This window comes from Macaca fascicularis, chromosome 14 (genome assembly GCF_037993035.2).
Source record: "Macaca fascicularis isolate 582-1 chromosome 14, T2T-MFA8v1.1".
Classification (NCBI taxonomy): Eukaryota; Metazoa; Chordata; class Mammalia; order Primates; family Cercopithecidae; genus Macaca; species Macaca fascicularis.
Genome location: NC_088388.1, coordinates 85454208 through 85468582, shown reverse-complemented (window position 1 = coordinate 85468582; position 14375 = coordinate 85454208). Strand labels below are relative to the sequence as shown.

The 14375-nt window shown below is 39.9% G+C and overlaps 2 protein-coding genes across 11 annotated transcripts in view; one reads left to right on the top strand and one right to left on the bottom strand.

The window, feature by feature from the left end:
* ME3 (malic enzyme 3) overlaps positions 1 to 14375 on the top strand; it is a 321404-nt gene that overhangs the window by 239399 nt on the left and 67630 nt on the right. The window lies entirely within an intron of this gene.
* Positions 1 to 14375, bottom strand: part of CCDC81 (coiled-coil domain containing 81) — a 48169-nt gene that overhangs the window by 4429 nt on the left and 29365 nt on the right. For all 3 annotated transcript variants that reach the window (XM_005579286.5, XM_045370126.3, XM_074015032.1), the window contains 6 exons: positions 10898 to 10985; positions 10338 to 10481; positions 9261 to 9365; positions 6063 to 6235; positions 3583 to 3661; positions 3125 to 3345 (listed from right to left, as the gene is read on the bottom strand). In XM_005579286.5, coding sequence (XP_005579343.1) covers positions 3125 to 3345; positions 3583 to 3661; positions 6063 to 6235; positions 9261 to 9365; positions 10338 to 10481; positions 10898 to 10985 — 810 coding nt within the window. The remainder of the gene's footprint in view (positions 1 to 3124; positions 3346 to 3582; positions 3662 to 6062; positions 6236 to 9260; positions 9366 to 10337; positions 10482 to 10897; positions 10986 to 14375) is intronic.

Here is a 14375-nt window from a genome sequence, read left to right as displayed (position 1 = left end):
TATGAACATGGCTGTACAGATAACTTTTGAGATCAGCTTTCAATTTTTTTGAATACATAGCCAGAAGGGGAATTACTGGATGATGTAGTAGTTCTATTTTTAATTTTTTGAGGAACCACCATACTGTTTTCCATAGCAACTGTACCATTTTATGTTCATACCAACAGTACACAAAGGTTTCTACTTCTCACCAACGCTTGTTATTTTTTTTTTCATAGTAGCTATCCTGATGGATGTGACATGGTATCTCACTGTGATTTTGGTTTGCACTTTCATAATAATTCATGTTGTTAATCATTTTTCATTTGCTTGTTGGCCATTATTATGTTATTTTTTAAACGATAGGTTAAAAGCATTTTAAATGCCTAGAAAGTAAGAAAATGAGGCAGAGATTATGTGGGGGACAACTGGCATTCTCACAACACTGCTGAGAAACAAGTTGCTATGCCTTCTTAGCAATTTAACTGTCAGTTTCTGGTAATATTTCAAATGTATCATATATTAGCCAGGAGTGGTGGCGTGTGCCTCTAGTCCCAGCTACTGTGAGACTGAGGCATGAGAATTACCCGAACCTAGGAGGCAGAGGTTTCAGTGAGCCAAGATTGCACCACTGTACTCCAGCCTGGGCGACAGATTGAGCCTCTGTCTCAAAAAAAAAAAAAAAAAAAAAAGGAAAATTAAATGTACCATACACTTGACCCAGCAGCCCCACTTTTGGGAATTTATCTGATAGAAACAAGAACCACTATATTAAAAATGTTTAATTCAGAATTGTTGTAATAGCAAAATATCTGGAAACAAAGTGAATGTTCATCAATAATGCAAAAGTTAAATTGTTATACATCTGTATTATAGATAATATGCTGCTATTAAAGAAGATGATTCTTATATATATGTACTGACTTGTATATGATATTGTTAGGTTAAAGAAAGATTAGTTTGCAGAGTAATAGATAAGATCTCATAGACTATTTCATTTACAAAAGTGGAAGGAAAAATATGTGTGCATATTGCTTAAACAGGAAAAATTGTTTAAATTTTTTTTGTAAAAAATAAGGTTAATGTGTATCCTATTTTTTAATTTTTTTTTACAAAAAAATTTTTAAACATTTCCTATTTAAGCAATATGCACATATATATTGGCTACTTAGTAGGGGAGATTATTAGCCTTTTTTTTTTTTTTTTTTTTTTTTTGAGGCAATCTCTCTCGCCCAGGCTGAAGTGCCGTGGCGCAATCTCAGCTCACTGCAACCTCTGCCTCCCAGGTTCAAGCATTCTTGTGCCTCAGCCACCCGAATAGCTGGGATTACAGGCACGCACCATCACGCCCAGCTAATTTTTGTATTTTTAGTAATGACGGAGTTTCACCATGTTGCCTAGGCTGTTCTCAAACTCCTGGGCTCAAGTGATCTGCCTGCCTTGGTCTCCCAAAGTGGTAGGATTACAGGCGTGAGCCATCGTGCCCAGCTAGCCTTCAGTTGATTTCTTTTAATGAGAATGAATTGTTATTTTTGAAAATAAGAGCAAAAAGAAAAAAAACAAGTATAAATAGCTTAGAGTCCTGTCTGGATCACTCTGACTAAATTATCCCCTTTGAAAGAAAGTGGCCGCCTATTTGTCACAAGAGAATCTAAGATCACATGTTGAGATGAACCAGAGAGGGACCAGGGAAGGGAGTTGGAAAAGATAAGGGAAGTGAGAGAATCTGCAATAACCAGTAAAGAATATGTAAACAGAAAACAAGATCTGACCAATACAGAAATAGGGATTTGTACAGTTTCCGCAAATGCTCTCACATACATAATCTCATCTAATTCTCCCAGTAAGGATAGGAGGGGCAGATGTGATTATTCTTCTTTCTCATATGAGGACAATAAGGCTCAGAGACCTTACATGTGATATGGCCCAAGTCATACAACTTAAAAGTGACAGAGTTTAACCCTCCTGATTCCAAGCTTAGGAAATAACTAGAGAAGCTAACAGAAGCAGGAAGTAGCAATAGTCTTAGCAACAAATACAGAGGTCCCATATCTGGCTATGGAAAGCACACTTTGCTTCCCACTATGGGACAAGTGATGGTGGTTCTGCTGTTATAAAACAGAAGCTAAAGAGGAGCTGAATGCTTACCTAAGGGATTACATTTTTTTAAAAAAATCAGTGGGAAAGACATCTTCCTTTCAGGCATGTTTAGGCTTTACAAATATATCAGATAAAGGACTTGTACACAAAATATATGAAGAACTTTCAAAACTCAACAATGAGAAAAGAGTTTATAAAATAAGCAAAAGATTTGGATTGATACTTTATACCCTTAACCAAAGAAGATACACGGATGGCAAATAGGCATATGAAATGATGTTCAACATCACTAGTCATTAAAGAAATGCAAATTAAAGCATGAGACACCACTATACACCTGTTAGAACAGCTAAAATTAAAAAGACTGATCGGGCTGGGTGCTGTGGCTCACACCTATAATCCCAACACTTTGGGAAGCTGAGGCAGGAGGATTGCTTGAACTCAGAAGTTCAAGACCAGCCTGGGCAACATAGTGAGACCCTGTCTCCCCAAAAAGGTTAAAAATTAGCTGGGCATGGTGGCACTCGCCTGTAGTTCCAGATACTCCAGAGGCTGAGGTGGGAGAACTGCTTGAGTCCAGGATGTTGAGGCTGCAGTGAGCCATGATCATGCCACTGCACTCCAGTCTGGGTGACAGAGCAAAACCCTGTCTCAATCAATAAAATAAAATAAAATAAAGACTGATTACCCCAAGTGCTGGGAATGATGGTGAGGACTGGAATTCTCATACACTATTGGTTGGGAATGTAAAGTAGTACAACCACTTTGGAAAACACTAAAGTGTCAAGAGAGGTTTTTAAAATTTTACTTAGTAACTTTTTGTTCAGATAAGGAATTAGGATAAAACAAGATGAAGCATGTAATAAGTTTAAAACAATGTCTCACACAAATAACTCCTCAATGTGTTAGCTATTATTCTTCCTATTCTTACTTCTCTACTATTGTATGAGAAAGATGAGGGGCAGGGACAGGGTGGAGAAAGAGAGAGAAAGGAGGCGGAATAAGTGAGGAAAGGTGGAGGGAGAAAGATCAGGGGTCTCCTTACTCTCTTTGTGTCCTCTGAAGCATTTGCAAATCCCGCCTCTGGTCCACTAGTTGATGCAGGATGGCTTTCCTCTTGTGGTTAGCAGCTGCCTCCAGCTGGTGTTTCATGTAATTTTGTTCTCGCTTTTGCTTTTCCACCATCAGTTCACCTTCATTCTTACCAAAGATGGGCTCAGAGGAGTCTGGCTCAAAGGGCGGCAGCCGAGAGGGTTTGTTCTTTATCTTAAACAAAGATACACATAATGCAGAGATACACATAATGCACATAAGCATTCTATCAGGGAATAAACTTTATGCACAACCCTGTAACGTGGTAAAATACCAGTGTCTTACAGGAAGGAATGTGGGGCACAAAAACTACCAAATGCACAACACATAAAAATATAACAACTTATCCATATTTTAGGATGTTATTGAAGCATTGCATAATTTTAAAAACAGTAATATTTGTCCCCTTACCTGTGCATCCAAAGCTCTCTTGTAACACTGTGTTTCTTCCATCTTATCTTTTAAAAATTTCGCTCTTTGCACAGCAAGTCTGGCAGTTAAGAACAGGAGAAGATGGACCACAGTTTTGCAGTCTTTAGTAATACGGATTAACATCATCAAAACAGGTTTAATAAATATTAAATAGGAATAAGAGTCTGGTAAATAAAAATGGATGTTTTATTCTGGTAGCTTTCATTTTAAGAAAGAAAAGAGTAACTCAAATCCATAGGCGACCGGGCACAGTGGCTCATGTGTGTAATCCCAGCACTTTGGGAGGCTGCAGTGGGCAGATCACTTGAGGTCAGGAGTCCGAGACCAACCTGGCCAACATGGTGAAACCTTGTCTCTACTAAAAATACAAAAATTAGCCGGGGGTGGTGGTGGGTGCCTGTAATCCCAGCTACTCAGGAGGCTAAGGCAGGAGAATTGCATGAACCTGGGAGGTGGAGGTTGCAGTAAGCCAAAATCACACCACTGCACTCCAGCCTGGGCAACAGAGCGAGACTCCAGCAAAAAAAAAAAACAAAAAAAACAAAACAAAAACTCCATAGGCTAGTGAACAGTGTGTTGAACACAGGACAGGACAGGTATAGACAGGTGACTGACCATATTGTCCAAATGGCTTACTACTAAAACAGCAGACACATCACCACCACTCCACCTCTTCATACACCCACCAGTTATTTTAAAAATCTAGATAAGAAAGCAGGAAGTGACTATTCATTCTATAAACTGATTCTATTTTGAAATCTCTTAAGTTACCTATCCTGTTAAAAATTATGGTTCTATTATATGTAACTTCTAAAGAACCCATATACGATCTTTCAAGTGAGTATAATGGAACATATACATTTTATAGAAATACATTTTTTCATCACGGAAGCTTGCTTCTTATTTGTTTTAGGAGTTTCTGTTCACACTATTACAGCCTCCATAGTTGTTCTCCCAATCTCAGCAGCAAAAATGTGGGCCCCCTTAGGCATATATAAACTCCATGTCCCTGATCCTATCCCAGGCCTCAGATAGCCCAATCTGGACCAATCAGATGCTCTTTCCTGAAAATGTGGAATTGAGAGTACCACTCTCCAAGTTTGAGCTGGAACACAGACAATGTTAACTAAGGGGCTGTGTATGTAAGCAGAGGGAAAGCCGCTTTACGTGGCTTTTTAGTCACTGGTTCCAGTCCTTCCTATGTTCCCTGTACATTCCTGCCCTCAGGTTCCATGGGACACCCCTACATAATTATAATAAAACCTCAGCTTTGCCATGAGGTCATTTGAACATCTAATAGCTAGGAACAGCTGCTCAAGACAAGTCCCTTTCTTCATCTACTGGTATTGGCGATTGCAAAAACAATACAAGATTATGCTCTGTATTATAGTAATTACAGATTGACTATCACTACTATAATTATAACTATGACAGCTTTTTCATTTTTGTAATAAAAAATTATGGTACTGATACAGAAGGGAAGTGCTGGGAAGGGAAGAGCGTGGTCCCTTTAAATGATATGGAAGTGGGGGAAGGGCATGGTTCCTGGCTAGGACTCCACCCTAGGACATGGTCCCTGGCTAGGGTTCCACCTGTGCCCATGGACCTAGATAAGGACAGGCATTTTTGTTTTCCTGCCTAAATGTTGCATTTCTCAAGACCACCCTGGTCTGCCACACCCCCATCCTGTGCCTCTAAAAACCCCTGAGACCCTAGCAGGCAGGCACACAAGCGGCTGGACGTCAAGAGAAACACATCAGCAGAGGAACACACAAGGGGCTGGACGTTGAGAGGATGTCCAGAGCACACCAACAGGCACTGGCACGCCAGCAGGCCGTCAACCTGCAGAATAACGTGGAGTTTGGCTGAGGTGGTTGGAGGGGAACCCGGGCTGCACAGCAGCCCGACCCCAGGGGAAAACCATCTCCTTTCTGGCTCATCCATCTGTTGAAAGCTACTTCCACTCAGTAAAACCTTGCACTCATTCTCCAAGCCCACATGTGATCCGATTCTTCTGGTATACCAAGGCAAGAACCCTTGGATACAGAAAGCCCTCTCCTTGCGATAAGGCAGGGGTCTAATTGCCCTAACATAAGCCCCCGACAGACGGCTAAACTAAAAGAGCTGTCTGTAACACATGCCCGCTGGGGCTTCAGGAGCTGTAAACATTCACCCCTAGATGCCGCTGTGTGGCCAGAGCCCCACAGCCTGCCCGTCTGTATGCTCTCCTAGAGGTTTGAGCAGCAGGGCACTGAAGAAGCAAGCCACACCCCCATTGCGTGCCCTGCGAGGGGGACAAGAGAACTTTTCCCATTTCAGTACTGGCTGCTAACTGGGTTAGTCTGCTCAGTTGGTTACAGCGTGCTAATGAAACTACCAATGCTGATTCAATCCTACATGGAAAGTAACCACATGAAAATTCCAAATCCATCTTTCAGAGCGTGTGTAGCTGGACTTACTCCTCTGTGAGTTGCACTTGTTCCAGGCGATCCATCAACTCTCTGTATTGTCTTTGCTTTATTTCGTTTTCCTGTCTGTTATCCATTTGTTTCAGGAGACTCCGGGAATATTCCTCTTGCTTAAGAGCATTAAACGCAGGACTGAGTGGCCGTTTGTCAAATAGGAAGGATTTCTAGAATGAAAGAGAAGCAATTCATTTATGCTAGAATACCAAAAAACAACGTTAATAATTCAGAATACTAAAGTCAAACAGAAAATATTTCTTAATTTATAATATTTGCCCAGCCCTCAACACACTGACCAGCTAGTGTTGAGGTAACCCACAGAATCATATGAGTGTGTTCAAGGATAAAGCTGAGCTGAGCTGACTATGTTACGAAAACACCAGGGGTTTGGTCTAGGTCCTCACCGCTCAGGAAGCCAATCACTGAGACAATGATTATTGCCCAGGAAGAAGGCTTTAATTGGGTGCTGTAGCCAAGGAGATGAGAGATCAGTCTCAAATCCATCTCCTTGACCAACTAAAAGTAGGGGTTTATATAGCAGGGAAGAATTGAAACTATGTATGGGAAAACCAGAATTCGGGAGGGATAAGGAAGCAATCATGGTCAGTGGAGGGGCCTGGCTCATTGTCTGAATGCAATAATCTGATGAGTTTCAATTCTTTGATACTTTTTGGAAGGCCTAGTGGTTTTTTCCTGAGGAAGAAACTCAGATAAAACAAATGTTAAGTTTCAAGCTTTAAGACCAAAAGGGTCAATTTCTATGTTTATTTAAAATAAAAACAAAAATAAACAAACAAAAAAACCTGTCTGTGGGACAATTGGGTCAATTTCAACTGGAATCCCATTGCTGAGACAGAGGAAAAAGGACTCCATGGAGTAGGTTGTGAGTTAGCATTTACAACATCCAGATGGAAGGAAGAAGGAATTCTGAGTGCGTGCAAAATCATGCAAGGACAGAGAGGAGCTGGAAAGAGGGCAAACTGAATACCTACTGTGGGCCTGGCCATTCCAGACCCTGGTGATCCAACAGTGAGCAACAACAGAGATCCTCACACTCATCAAGCCTGCATGCTGGTGCAGGAGACAGACAAGGAACAAGAAACGGTACATCGGGTCATTTAAGATAGTGCTAAGTGCTAGGAAGCCCTTATGATAGCAAGTGGCTGGGTGGGAAAAGAGCTAAACTGGTTGGTTATTAAGGGAAGGTTTTTCCATGGAGAAGATGAATCACCCTCACTGTAAATATCAGGGAGACCTGTGTTCCATACAGAAGGAACATTAAGTGCAAAGATACTAGATGGAAACAAGCTACGCATGTTCAGTGAGCAGGAAAAAAGTCTCTGTGGCTGAGGCATAGTGACCAAGGGAAAGGAGAAGGCATAGTGACCAAGAGGAAGGCAGGAGTCAAAGTGTGTAGAATTTGACAGTTGAAGGTGAGGAGTCTAAATTTCATTTTAACTCAATGGGAGGCCAGTGGAGGTTTTCAATGGGAGAATAGTATGTTTTGGTTAACAATATTATAGTATCACTTTGGCTGCTGTGTGGAGAATAAATTATAGGAGAGCAAGAATGCAAGCAGTGAATCTAAGGGAAGTATTGCAGAAGTTGAGCATAACAGTGTGGCTTAGCAGCACTTTCAGTGTGGCAACATTAAAGACGAAGACATTTGGATAGATATTGGATACATTTTGGAGGTAAAGGCAACTGGACTTGCAAATGATCAGATGTCAGGAACAGAGAAAGGAATACTGAGATCGTGACTAGATAACACGTTTGTGCAAAATGGCTGGTGTGTGATACCACTTACATGAGAAGAAAGAAAGGAACAAGTTAAGGAGGGAATCAGAAGTTCTGTTTGGGTCTTTTTAAATTTAAGATATGTATAGATAAATCAAAGAAGAGATACACAGCAGTGATAAATATAATCTGGAGCTTATATGTAAGAAGAGAGAACGATCATGCCTAAATTTCAGAAGCCCCATGCTCTCTCTCTCCTTCCTTCCCTGCTTCCCTGCCTGGAATGCTCTTCCTCCCTTGGTTTCTCTAGCTAACTCTTGTATACCAGAAAGTCTTCCCAAATCTCTGGTCTAAGTTAATGAATCTCTTCTTTTGCTCATATAGTGCCCTTTTTCAGAGATTTATCATCGCATTGGTTATACCACACAGTTGTCTCTTTAAGTGTCTGTCTCTCCCACTAGAGACCTCTTCAGAAGAGGGAACCTTGAATTCCTAGACACCAGCACAGTGGCCGGCATGGAGGAATTCAATAAATGTTTGATGATGAATAAATGAATTATATTTTATTAGATTTACGTCCAGAGTGTCGACTGCCTAGATGGTGGTATATAAAGAGAAAGATTCAGGCAGAAATAAAGGTAGGCACATGATGATTGAAAACATTAAATCAAGCAGTGAAGCAGTTGGCTCACCACCATCTGAATCTGGGTTTCCCAAACATTAATGCAAATACAAATCACCTGGGGATCTTATTACACCATAGATGCCCATTCAGGGAGTCTGGGGTGGGGCCCTAGATTCAGCATTTCCAGCAAGCTCCCAGGCGATGCTGATAGTGCTGGTTCTCTTGGGTCCTTGGGCTGGACTTTAGTAGTATATTGCTCCCTCCTCTCCACCCATCCCACATCCTGGTTGAGAATTACCATAATTAACAAGAACTGCAGTGACTAGTGGGAACAGTACAGTGAATGTGAGTGGTGTGGCTATAGACACCAGACAAGGCCTGCCCTAGAAGAAAGCTTCAAACTGCACCACCCACTTTTCAACTCCGCTGCTTAAAAAAAATGGCACAACTGGCCGGGCGCAGTGGCTCACACTTGTAATCCCAGCACTTTGGGAAGCCAAGACAGGCTGATCATGAGACCAGGGGTTCAAGACCAGCCTGGCCAACATGGTGAAACCCTGTCGCTACTAAAAATACAAAAGTTAGCGGGGCATGGTGGCAGGCACCTATAATCCCAGCTACTCGGGAGGCTGAGGCAGGAGAATGGCTTGAACCTGGGAGGCAGAGGTTGCAGTGAGCCGAGACCGCACCATTGCACTCCAGCCTGGGTGATGGAGCAAGACTCCGTCTCAAAAAAAAAAAAAAAAAAGGCACAACCTGCAACACAGGGAGTGGATCCAAAGACTCACAATGGGCCAGGTGTTAGCAATAGAAATTTTAAAAAGACTTACATAAAATTCTGGTTTCTCATTCTTGTGGCTTCTTATAGCTTCAGCAACTCCAAGATTATAGGCAGCATTTTTCTGATTCTGTTCTCTAGTAGCCAGACTTTTCAGCTATTGTATATAAAAAAGTTTTAAATTAAATTTTTAATTACATATTGAAGTGGAGCCTTGAAAAATTTTAATTCTATTACATTAAAATAATCCAGCCATGGTAGAAACCTGCCTTTTGGAGGCAGTGGTACTTTCTGATATCTCTATAGATTTATAAAAGTAGATTGGGAAAGGTATTTTATTTCCTATTCTTGGCCTTTAGGTACCACTAGAGGGATCTAAGGAATGGAAGAACTCATCACAAATGCAGGAAAGGGCAGTCAGTAGGGTCAATTATTAGAAACCACATAAATCTGGATACAGCAAGTGTAAAAGTGCCTTTCTGTCTTTGCTTGAAATAAGACATGAATATGAAGGGTAAAAGCCTTCACCAGAGTTGTATTTTATCAGAAATAAAGAAACATAAATCCAATAATTTCACCTTTAAAATTCAGATCTTAGGTTAAAGAAAATCAGTGATATGTGCAAACATTCGACTACATGGATATTCATCTGATTGTTGTTTATTATTAGTGAAAACGTCAACACAAGTTTTAGTCTAACAGTAAATACATGATTAGATATGTCACAGTACAGACATATGATGGAACATTTTTAAATTACATTATAGGCTGGGCTCAGTGGGTCATGCCTGTAATCCCAGCACTTTGGGAGGCAGAGGCAGGAGGAATGCTTGAACCCAGGAGTTGGAGACCACCCTGGGCAACATGGTGAAACTCCATCTCTACAAAAAATACATAAATTAGCCAGGTGTAGTGACATGTGCCTGTAGTCCCAGCTAATCTGGAGGCTGAGGTAGAAGGATCACCTGAGCCCAAGTAGGTCGAGGCTGCAGTGAGCGGAGGTTGTGCCACTGCATTTCAACCTGGGTGACAGAGTGAGACCCTGTGCCAATAAAAAATAATAATAAATTACATTATATAATCATGTTCTACTGCCCCATATTAAAGACTGATCGAGGTGTCGGACTACCTGGTGTCTGAAGAGAGCCTCCTGATCTTTCAACATCTGATACTGCTGTATGAGTCTCTCATCTTCTATCTCTCTCCTCCTTTCCTCACCGTAGTACAACGGGGAATTTCGTTGTGCTCGTTGCAAACATACATAGCACATTTCCTACAATCCCAAATTTCAGGACAAATAAATTTTTACATTTTACCTTTTTGCTTTCACATTCCCTTCACAAGCTCTCCAAAGGCTAGGTATATCAAGAAACCTGTTATTAATGGATATATTAATGACAGCAAAATGAGATTTGCAGAGTGGACCCCAGAAATACTCTAAAGGATCTTCTGAACTCGCACTTCATCAGAAGCAGCTGAAACTTAGAAAGGGATTTCTCAATTTTTTTTTTTTGTTTACCAGTGCATCTTGACTAGTAGATAGATTTATCACAGTTCAGTTTTGAGCCTGAGTACTTAAGTACTTCAGCCATACTCATATAATTAAGCAAGAGATTCCCAGAACTCTCTTTCAGAAACAAAAATCAGTATAAGATTTTGATGGGGCTTATTTGTTTGGAAACACTGTACCTGTCCTGCCTTATCATGATCCTGACAAGCTGGAGATGTTTGGGGCTTCATGTCACTGTCATGTTTCAGACAACTTGGAGATGATAAGCTGTAAAAACAATGCAACATTAATTAATGTTTAATACAGTCTGACCTCAAGAGCAATAATAATTATAGAGGCCAAGTATAAGATGAAGAAAAATATCTCAGTGGTTTAGTTCAGAACAGCTGTATGTGTAGAGGTTAAGAATATGTACCACAGAATCTGAATTTGTGTCAGATAAAGGTGGGTTTGAATCCCAGCTTTCTTGCTTACAAGATGACTGACATCAGACCAGCTGTGTAATCTTACAAAATCTCAGTTACCAATTGTGTGAAATGGTGATGAAATTTATTCATTCCACAGAAATGTATTGAGTGCTTAGCATGTACACTGTTCTAAGCACAGGAGAAGCAATGAAGAACAAAATACACACATAGAAAAGTCCCTGCCCTCATGGAATTAACATTCTGATGGAGATAGAGAGCCCAGTGACAAGATAAATAAGTGAACTCTATAGTATGTTCCATGATGATAAATGCCTTGCAATGCTGGAGGAATGAAGTGTTAAACTGTAAAGAGAATGGCCAGGGAAGTTCTTACCAAGGAAGTGACATATGAGTAAATACCTGAAGGAAGTAAGGGAACAACGGTGTAGATATCTGATAGAAAAGACATTCCAAGCAAACAAACCAGTGCAGTCCTTCAGTTGGAAGGTGCCTGTGGTCATTGTGGTGGAGGGACATGAATTAGGGGTGAGTATTAATATTAATACTAGTATTCATTAGAAAATAGGACTGATATTATCACCTAAAAAGCAGCTCGAAGAATGAAAATATTTATTTTTTAACTCTATTTATTTTATTTTAATTTTTGAGACAGAGTCTCGCTCTGTCACCCAGGCTGAAGTACAATGGCGCGATCTCAGCTCACTGCAAACTCTGCCTCCCAAGTTCAAGCGATTCTCCTGCCTCAGCCTCTGGAGTAGCTGGGATTACAGGTGCATACCACCACACTCAGCTAATTTTTGTATTTTTAGTAGACACGGGGCTTCACCATGTTTGTCAGACTGGTCTCAGACTCCTGACCTCATAGTCTGCCCACCTTGGCCTCCCAAAGTGCTGGTATTACAGGCATGAGCCACCTCGCCAGGCCAAGAATGAAACCATTTAAAAGTAGAGAAATAGAGAATAGATTCAGACGCTCAAACATGCATTGAATAGGAGTGCTGAATTTTTAGGATAAAGGAAATGGCAAAGAACAATATTCTAGAAAATAACAGATAAGAATTTTCCAGAAAGTCATGACTCCTAAGAACAATCATGCAGAACATCAAGAAATAAGAAAAGTTCTTAAAAGCTACAAGAAAGAATGACAACCAGATTGACTCAGACGTTGCATCAAGACAACTGTCAGGAGAAAATGGAGCAATATCATTAAAATGCTAAAAGAAAATAACTATGAACCAAGAATCAGCATTCAAGAGCGATAACACAATAAGAATCATTTTAAGCAATACAAAGAACAAGTGTACTGAAAAGATAGGGAACCATTACAGGATATACTTTAGCAAGAAGAAAAACGAACCCAGGAGGAAGGACAGGGATATAAGAAACAGGCAAAGCGTGATGGCCCACGCCTGTAATCCCAGCACTTTGGGAGGCCAAGGCAGGAGGATCACTTGAGGTCAGGAGCTCGAGACCAGCCTGGCCAACATGGTGAAACCCTGTCTCTACTAAAAATACAAAAATAACGAGACATGGTGGTGTGCGCCTGTAATCCAACTACTCGGGAGGCTGAGGCAGGAGAATTGGTTGAGTGCGGGAGGCAGAGGTTGCAGTGAGCCAAGATCGTGCCACTGTGCTCCAGCCTGGGAAAAAAATAAAAAGGAAGAAAAGAAAAAGAAAAAAGAGGAAATGATGGTGACCAAAGAAATTGGTAAACGTGTTGGCAAATCCAAATTAATCATTGACCATAAAATAATACAAATTTTTTAACACTTAAAACCAATTTGGAACAAAAGTTCTAGACAACAAAAATACAGGTTTGGAAGGGGATGCAGTTTGAAGGAAATTGAAAGCATACTGAAGAAATGTGGTCAAAGGAAATTCAAAGCATACTAAAGAAATGTGATCAGTCCAACAGAAAAAGGGTAATAATGAAGTTAAATGCACAGTAAATAGAAAATACAAAATAAGACAGTAAAGATAGGTTCAAATATACCAATAATTACAACTGAAATTAAAGTCTAGATTGAGTTTTAAAACATCCAAATATAAGCTATTTAGTAGAGACACACATGAAATAATAAAAACACACACAAAAATTCTTAAAATGGCATTAAAAGGCTATTCCAGGTAAAATACTAATCAAATGTTGCATTGTTAATTATGTACTACAGAAATGAAGGGAAAAGATTTTAGTAGAGACAAAGGAAAATATTTCATAATGATAAAAGGAACTATCTACCAAAAAATCCCAGACGTGTAGAATTTAATATTGCTTAAGAAGCAAAAATTGACATAATTACTGAAAAATATACCATCATGGTTAAAGATTTTTAATATCTCTCTCAAAAAGTAAGGATTTTAAAGCTTTTAATAACTTATTTTAACAAGGTTTAGCTAATATCTAAATATCTAGAAATTTACGTCTAAGGCATAGTAGTATACAGTGTCTTCAAGTATACATAAAACAATTACCGTAAAAGTACCCAAGCTAGAAAAGAAGGTTCAGCAAATTACAAAGTACCAAATAACTGACACTAAATGAACCACAGCATAAAATGAGAAAGTGCCCCTACTAAAAACCTCTATTCATTTGGAAAAAGTAATACAACTTGAGTCTTCTGAATAACCAATGAATTAAGTATTGTATAAGTCTATACTCCCTTACTGCAATTCCAAAATGCAAATGCTCGACTCTGACCTCACTGGTCATGTTTTCTAATTTCTTATAACTTGTTCATACTTTCCATTCTTTTAATTCATGTAAAGATTTAAAACATCTTATTCTATATTCTGTATTTTATAATGGTCAGGATCCAAAATCCTTGAGAGCTCAATTCTTCCGTCTTTTGTTTCTGATGGCTCTCATTATGTGGCAGCTTATTTCCACGTGGTCTTTGTAATTTTGGATTCTGACCTCATTTTTAGCCCAACTCTATCTGTCAGAAGTCAGGAGCCTGAGATGAAAATAAGATCCTTTAGAGCAGGGGTTGGCAAACTTTTTATGAAAAGGGCCAGAGAGTGAATATTTTAGGCTTTGAGGGCCACACAGTCCCTGACGCAAGTAGCAGGTGCAGATAATATGCAAATGGAGGGGCATAGCAGTGTTTCGGTGAAACTATTTATAAAAACATGTGGTGGACTAGATTTGGCTCTCAGTAGAGGACCTTTTCAGATTATTTAGAACACCATATTGCTAGATGCAGAACCCTTTATTTTTATTTATTTATTT